At 34.7% G+C, this 8,404-nt stretch overlaps 1 protein-coding gene across 2 annotated transcripts; it reads left to right on the top strand.

Moving 5' to 3' along the window:
• The first annotated feature begins 430 nt into the window (after nt 1–430).
• On the top strand, nt 431–5,071 carry LOC100140174 (NKG2-A/NKG2-B type II integral membrane protein). 2 transcript variants are annotated; one of them, XM_010805511.4, is made up of 6 exons: nt 431–764; nt 1,149–1,289; nt 1,725–1,778; nt 2,313–2,464; nt 4,518–4,618; nt 4,940–5,071. In XM_010805511.4, exons 1-6 carry the CDS (start codon nt 578–580, stop codon nt 5,055–5,057), a joined length of 753 nt encoding a protein of 250 aa, XP_010803813.1. In that variant the 5' UTR covers nt 431–577; the 3' UTR covers nt 5,058–5,071. The 2 variants fall into 2 exon arrangements, with proteins under 2 accessions (XP_010803813.1, XP_003586165.1); XM_003586117.6 differs by having other exon boundaries at nt 432–764; nt 1,149–1,262.
• Nucleotides 5,072–8,404: the final 3,333 nt, after the last annotated feature.

Here is an 8,404-nt window from a genome sequence, read left to right as displayed (position 1 = left end):
TCAGTTTTTAATGCTTTCTCAGAACTCCTCAACCATTTGAAATAAAGACTATTTGTTATCCCTTTACATCAATCAATGTAAGTCACCAAATAATGTAATTTAGTGTAGGAAATTATTATATATGTCAACATTATTCTCTCCTCATGTTTAAAGAACTGTTTTAACCATTATTAAATTTCAAAATTATCATAAATATGGGTGAATCTCTCTTGTTAACAGAACATTTTAATTTGAACACAAGCACTATGATGGTTTTAAAATATTTCCATGGAATCTGAATTAATAAGGATATTATTGTTCATGAACTTCTTTATTCCTCCCTAATTTATTGCTTTTCACTGTTTCAATCAATAATATATGTGTCAAATATAGAATATCTTTTTGATAAAAGCATTCTATCATGAAAAACTTGTTTACAGTTGTAAGGAATTTACCAGGCTTTAAGTTTGTTCAGGTGCAAAGTGAGCACTAAGCTCTTGGCCCCGCCTGTGTCATTGTACTAGGGTGCTTATCTCACATACACCACTCAACCTCAGTTCACTTCAAGCACAGTCCTTGATCTCACTCAGCTGCAGAGATGAATAACCAAGGAGCAACCTATGCAGAACTGAAGGGAGTCAAGAACTCAAAGAGGCAGAAAAGAAAACCTAAGGTTTCTAAAAGTTCCATTTCAATGACTGAGCAGGAATTAACATATGTAGAATTAAATCTTCAAAATGCTCCTCAGAATCTTCATGGGAATGACAAGAATCACCACGCCAAAGGTAAACACTTACTAGACACACATGGAGCTGTTCTAGGATATGCAGTGGGGTGCAGAGGTGTGGAGGAAGAGTAGGGGATAAGCTCACGTATTTTTCACTTTGAGGAACAGAACTTGAAGCTGGATATGGGATTCTGATGTGAAATCGGAGGACTACTTTTATTCCGGCATTACTATAATTTGAAGTCTTTGATCAACAACTCATGTAGTCTTACATTTGCTGAAAACGCAACGGTATATTCTGAGAGAAAGACTACAGTGGTCAAAATGGGTTGGGGTCCACGTTTATATCCATAACTCTGTGCTCGTGTGGGTTCTTGTGTATGTAAACTCTGAACAACTGTCCCCATCACTCCTTTCTCAGTTTCCTTTTCTGTCCCTGCAGGTTCACCATCACCTCCAGAGAAGTTCATTGCTGGGATCCTGGGAATCATCTGCCTTGTCTTGATGTCCACTGTGGTGACAACGATCATTGTTACTCCCTGGTGTTTGAAAAACTGTAAGGGAACTTATCACTTTACTGATGGTCAGTGCTGCTAAACATTTCATAATATTATACAATATGCCTATCATTAAAATACATGCATTTAGATAAATGCAGTATGTTATATCTAATTTGTCAGAAATATACAACACAGGAGAATTACAGAGAGCATGTATATGTATATTCTGATTTCATAAGTCAAAAGTATGCTTTAGGAAATTTAAAGCTCGTATTGAGAAATACAAATTAATTCTTGAGATTGCTTAAACCAAATACTGTAAGACGTGGTGAAGTTTGTTCCGTTAGGTTTTTGAAATATTTTTTCCATCAAATCTTCATTACCTAATTAATTTTTCTTGCTAAATCAGTTTTATTTCAGATTAATTCTAAACAATAAACTGAATTCTCAAGCTCATAAACTAAAATCATTATGATTTATTTAAAGCAATATTAACTTTTTAATGATTAATTTTGTAGCTACTGTAATACAGGAACAGAATTACTCCTCTCTCATAACGAGGCTCCAGAAAGGTACATAATGATTTTAAAAGTTCTGATATGAATACAATTCATTTTTGTCTCTACCTTAGGCTAGTGAAAATAAGAATAGATTTGGGGATAGAACATAATTTATAAAATCAGGCAATAAACATTCATAAATAAATGATTATAGGAGAGTGCTTCTCCCTATGCAATAATATGATCACCATATCCATTGTTGGCAATTGGCTGGAATTTCCTCCTGATATAATATGATAAGAGACAAATAATTTTGCTATTCTAAAATAGAAGTTTCATTTCTTGATTTTTAGGACATGTAAAGAGTAGATATTTCTATGTGTTTCCTTTATATGGGGACATATATTAAAGACAGACCCTCTCTATGAATGCATGAATGAGATTTGTTTTATATGTACCAGCCTTGAGGATGCATAGATATGTTATTATATATATATGTGTGTATGTGTATATATACATATGTTTATATCTATGCATATATGTAAGTTAATTTTTATTTTTCAAATTCAAATTGTTTTTGAATAGTAATTCATAATCTTTCTTCAGAATGTCATTGTGGTCATTGTCCAAAAGACTGGCTTACATATTCCAACAACTGCTATTATACTAGTTTGGAAAAAAAATCGTGGAATGAGAGTTTGATATCCTGTGCTACTAAGAATTCTACTCTGCTTTATATAGACAATGAAGAGGAAATGGTAAGCTATTAAATGTTTCCAACACTTTGCTAAAGGCTTCATTTAGTCAGCATTATATTTGTTAGGATTCACTTGTGCTTTTGTACATATTTGTAGCTTGTTTATTTTAAGGTCTGCTAGTATTCCATTAAACAATGGAATATAACTTTATGATACTTTATTTACATTTTTATACCATTCATGCATGTGTAGTAATTTCTGGTTCTTGTTTTTCATAGAAAACCATGCTTCTACAAATACTATTAAGTTCTAAAATACACTGTGCTATCTAATTTTACCATACATCAAGGAAAATAAACATATGATTTTGCCTATAGAATTGTGTAATTGCACATCAGATCATGGAACAGAAGTTTCAACTTCCCAGCAGCCCCACCCCTCTGTAATATCTTATCACTTCTCCACCTCCTTATTTACTCACTGTCCTGACTTTTGATATTATAGAATCTCTTTGATTGCTTTTGAATCATATACATGGAATCCCGTGTTCATGCTTAGTCGTTCAATCGTGTCTGACTCTTTGCAACCTCATTAACTTCAGCCTGTCAGGCTCCTGTGTCCATGGAATTTTCCAGGCAAGAATACTGAAGTGGGTTGCCATTTTCTACTCCAGCACATGGAATCATACAAGTTGTCTCTGCCTCATCACTGCCATATGATATTTTGCAGTTCCTCCAAATTTTTGCATTTGTGTGAAGTTTGTAAATTTCCACAGCTCATTGTGTGAATTCAACAATTAAGATCCATTCTTTCCAATGCCGCTGTGTAGAGATGGAGTCTTCCACCCTCAGGGATAAAGAGGCTTCTTAGCTTCAGTAGTGTTAGTCAAGACATCCCCTTTGCTGGTCCCATCCCCATCCCTATCACCCAACCCTAGTGTCTCTCAGTGGAGGAAACAGAGGCAATTTCTCTGACTGCTCCTTCTTAGTAAGTGTCCTAATGGATCACCTTGTAAGGCTTACCTGGTGTTGCCTACATGATTCTGTCAACACACAGGAGGAATGGCTTACCTGTGCCACCCCCAACAGCTAGGTTAGGTATGGGGTGTTTGGTAAGTAAGAGGCCTCGATCACTTTTACCTGGTTGGTGGGGAGATACAAGATGCCCCTAATTATCACTCCCTCACCTCCCACCTTGTTTTCTCATCACTGAGAAGTGATTAGCGATTACAGAAGAGTGGGACTGCTGGGAAGTCTCAAGCCACATCACCCTTCTCTTTCCACCTTTCAGAGTTCTCCTTTCTCCTGTCTTTCATTAGTTCCCATGTTTACAGTTGAACTTAGCAGGGAGGAGCAGAGAGAAATGTCTCTGACCCCTTGTCTGGTCCACTGGATTCCACCAATACAGAAACAGATGGCTTTGGGGTTTATCTAGTCAAAGAATGGTGTCAGGCTCAGAAAACCAAATCCGGCTCTCATGTCACTTATTTTCTCAATTTCATTTCCTTACTTTCCCTCTAAAACTGAAATTCTGAGAAACATATAATAGTAGAGAAATCCACTGATATTGTCACAATATCCAGAAAAATGAATGTCATGGAATCTAAAGACTTATTTAAAGCCTTGCTATGTTAGTTTTGATATGAGGGAAAATGAAATTATATGAGTCAGAATTTTCCTCATTGCACGTATTCAATTACTCCACCTTCTTATCCCTTAGGCTTAATGTCAGATGTAGTTCACAGCTGTAAGTCTCCCCAAGTTATGCAAGGTGTATTCAACTAATTCATGTCTTTGTAAATATTCCCTTTATCAAATGGCTGTTGAAAAAAAAGGAATTTTCCTTATTAACATTAGAACACAGTGAAACTGGTAAGTATAAATGTTGAGTTAATTTTGAATCAAAAGTACAGATATTGGTTAATATTTATGGTGCTATTAAAATTTTGAACTTTCATCTCCTAATTTTAGTGTTAGATTAGAATCTAACATGCTCAATTTGTTCAAAGAATGAAAGATGCTATGAAAGAACACATCCTTTGACTTGCATTTTAAAAATTAACAAAAACATTTCATAAGGACTATTTAAGTGAAAATTCTTTATTTTGGGCTAGAAATTTCTGATGTCCCTATCAATTATATCGTGGATTCAAGTCTCTCGTGAAGGCCGCGGTCGTCCTTGGAAGTGGCTAAATGGTTCAACTTGCAAACTACAGTAAGTTTTTAAAAAGAATGCTATATAGAGGAGGAAAAATACAAAAAAGAAATATTTTTAAAATAACATGAATACATTTGTTTCAGTCGAATTATAGAAAGCTGAAGGAAGATACTGAAAGTTAATAAAATGTTGATACCAATGTTGAAAACTAGGCTACTCTGTAGCCCGATTTCCTAGTAATAAGCTGATACTGAAATTTTATTAAAGACTTCATTACCCATTTTCAAAATATCTTGTATTACAGTTACATGGAAAATGCTATTGTTTCATGAGATGTCTTCATAGAATATAACAGAATTATGCATTTTTCCATAACAGGATAAAAGAGAAATTACCTGGTGAACATAACTGTGCTGTACAATCTTTATGGGAAATAAGAACAGAAGACTGTCAGTTTCTAAATGCATATCATTGCAAGCATAAGCTTGAGAATTAAAATATGAGTTTGGATGCTCTTGGGTAACTTGACCTTTTATGAAATGGAAATAATATTCTGATTGCATACATTTTGAAATGAATTTTATTATTTTTTCTGATAACGAATGTTTTTCAAAAACAGTTGAAATATAATTGTGTGTGCTCATTCGTTCAGTTGTGTCTGACTCTTTGAGACCCCATGGACTATAGGCTGTCAGGCTTCTCTGTCCAAGAAATTCTCCAGTCAAGAACACTGGAGTGGTTCTATTCCCAGATTTTTAAGGAATTTCCACACTGTTCTCCATAGTGGCTGTACCAGTTTGCATTCCCATCAACAGTGTAAGAGTGTTTCCTTTTTCTCCACACCCTCTCCAGCTATTGTTGTTTGTCGACTTTTTTGTGGTGGCCATTCTGACCAGCAGAGACAATACTTCATGGTGTTTTTAATTTGCATTTCTCTAGTAATGAGTGACGTTGTGATATGAGAAAGCTACATATCTTTTTCTGTGTTTTATTAGCCCTCTGTATATCTTCTTTGGAGAAATGTCTGTTTGGCCCACTTTTTGATTGGGTTGTTCATTTTTCTGGTGTTGAGCTGCATGAACTGCTTGTATATTTTGGAGCTTAATTCTTTGTCAGTTGTTTCATTTGCTGTTATTGTCTTCCATTCTGAAGGCTGCCTTTCCACCGGGCTTATAGTTTCCTTCGTTGTGCAAAAGCTTTTAAGTTTACCTAGGTCCCATTTGTATTTTTGTTTTATTTCCATTACTCTGCAAGGTGGGTCATAGAGAATCTTGCTGTGGTTTATGTCAGAGGGTATTATGCCTCTGTTTTCCTCTAAGTGTTTTAATAGTCTCTGGTGTTAAATTTAGATCTTTAATCCATTTTGAGTTTATTTTTGTTTACGGTATTAGAAAGTATTCTAGTTTCATTATTTTGCATATGGTTGACCGGTTTCCCCAACTTATGAATCAGTTCTAATGAGGTGGATGAAACTGAAGCCTATTATACAGAGGGAACTAAATCAGAAAGAGAACCATCAATACACTATATTAATGCATATATATGGACTTTAGAAAGAAGGTAACAACGATCCTGTATGCAAGGCAACAAAAGAGACACAGATGTAAAGAACAGACTTTTGGAGTATGTGGGAGAAGGTGAGGGTGGGATGATTTGAGAGAATATCATTGAAACGTGTATATTCCCATATATAAAAGAGATGACAGTGCAAGTTGGATGCATGAAGCAGGACACTCAGAGCTGGTGCTCTGGGACAACCCAAGGGATGGGGAGGGAGGAAGGTGAGAGAGGGGTTCTGAATGGGGGAACACATGCGCACCCATGGCTGATTCATGTCCATGTATGAGAAAAATACCACAGTATTTTAAAGTAATTATCTTCCAATTAAAATAAATTAATTAATTTTTTAAAAAGGGACTACCAGAGTGGGCTATCATTTCATATTCCCTGGAGGATCTTCCTGACCCAGGGATCAAACCCTCTTCTCCTACGTTGGCAGGCAGTTTCTTTACCACTAGTGCCACCTGGAAAACCCCACTGAAATATCATATACACATCCAAAAATACAGGTATCATTACTTTTGTGTCTCACTTTTTTTGCTCAACAGTATGGCATTCAAACTTCTAAAAGATTGCATACTGTGTGAACCCATTTCCACGTAATATCAAAAATAAGAGTAGAGAGACCAAAAGTAGATTCGTGGTTACTAAGGGCTGTGAAGAGACAGAATAGGAAAAGACTGCAAATTGATTAGTGATGAATGCTCTCTAGAGTTTGATAGTAGTGACGATCGTAAACTGTGAATAATTTTAAAATCATGGATTTATATATTTTAAATGGATAAATTTTATGCTCTGTAAATTACACCTCAATAAAGTTTTTAAAAAGTAACTGCTTTGGGACTGCATTTAATCTTTAAAATAATTTCTGAAGATAATCGTCTTACAATATTGACTCTTCCAGTCAATATCATGCTTTATCCTTCCAATCAATTAGGTTTTCTTTAAATTCTGCCTATTTTATTGATCAATTTTTATTTATTTATTTATTTGTGTGACACTGTTCAGCGTGTGGTATCTTGATTCAGTGACCAGGGATCAAACGCCTACTCCCTGCACCGCGAAGCAAGTAATCCGAACCACTGGACCACCAGCGAAATCCCCCTAGAATATTTTATAGTTTCCAACATTGAAATTTCACACAAATATGGACATTTCATAGCCATGCTTTTGTAAATAGCAATTTTGTTTTTAAATTTGTAGTAATTGATGCTGCTACAAATAGAACTGTGCCCAATGACTTCTCAGATTGTATGTATTAATTTTATCATTTCAAATATATATTCCTCTGGATTTTTTATGTAAATAAATAGTGCATCTCTGAATAATCATGTTTTATTTCTTCCCTCCAGGTGCAATAGCTTTTTCTTGTTTTTCTTTTCTTTTTTTTTTTTGTTTTTGTTTTTCTTGTTTTTGACTTGTTTTTACCCAACTGCCTTTTATTTCCAATGTTGAACAGATGATATAATAAAGGTCTTGTAAATATCTTTCCAATACGGGGGGAAATATTTCAATACTTCATGCTCAAATATGTGTTTTTTAAGGTTTTTTCATATACCTTTCTAACATGAAAGCAATTCCATAGTAGTCATAATTTTCTTATATGTTTTGTTTGCAATCAGTCATTTTACCATTTTACTATTTTTCTTTAAATGAAATGAGAAAATTTTTAATGTTTTTGAAACATCTCTTTCCTTCAAATGTTGACCAATTATGCATTCCTGAAATAAAAACCACAAAAATCATTCTCCGTTTTCTTCCTTTGAAAAATCACTGCATATATCATATTTAGATTAAGATGATTTTCTTCATCCATTTATCATAAAGAGTTGGGACTGAGTCCATTGATATTATGTAACTTGACATGTTTTGTTATCAAGGCTCTATGGAAGCCTCTATTTTATGGTGAAAGACATGGCATAGTTATAAGTGTTATTATTCACTACTGATACCATTAGGGCTCCTAGAATATTTTGTAGGAAGGTTTATACAGTGAACTTAATATATTTAACACATGTTTAGCTTATACAGGTTTATGGTTGTTGTACTATATTTGGTAATTTGCATTTTCTAGACATTCTATTTCATACGGATCGTAAAAAGTTTTTATAATACAGCTTTATTGTCTGTTTAACATCCATAAAAATCATAATGGTTTTGTCAGGTTTCAGTTCAGTTCAGTCCCTCAGTCGTGTCTGACTCTTTGTGACCCCATGGACTGCACTATGCCAGGCTTCCCTCTCCATCACCAACTCCCAGAGCTTGCTCAAACTCATGTCCATC

This window comes from Bos taurus, chromosome 5 (genome assembly GCF_002263795.3).
Source record: "Bos taurus isolate L1 Dominette 01449 registration number 42190680 breed Hereford chromosome 5, ARS-UCD2.0, whole genome shotgun sequence".
NCBI classification, from domain to species: domain Eukaryota; kingdom Metazoa; phylum Chordata; class Mammalia; order Artiodactyla; family Bovidae; genus Bos; species Bos taurus.
Note: the sequence above shows the minus strand (reverse complement) of the source record. Positions and strands in the feature narration are given on the sequence as shown.

What these genes read in the sequence shown, in the direction of transcription:
- LOC100140174 (XM_010805511.4), top strand. Translation starts at nt 578, where the DNA reads ATGAATAACCAAGGAGCAACCTATGCAGAACTGAAGGGAGTCAAGAAC. An exon ending in AACTTATCACTTTACTGATG is followed by an intron (nt 1,290 to 1,724) that starts GTCAGTGCTGCT and finishes TTAATTTTGTAG; the next exon opens with CTACTGTAATACAGGAACAG. An exon ending in GGTTCAACTTGCAAACTACA is followed by an intron (nt 4,619 to 4,939) that starts GTAAGTTTTTAA and finishes TTTCCATAACAG; the next exon opens with GATAAAAGAGAAATTACCTG.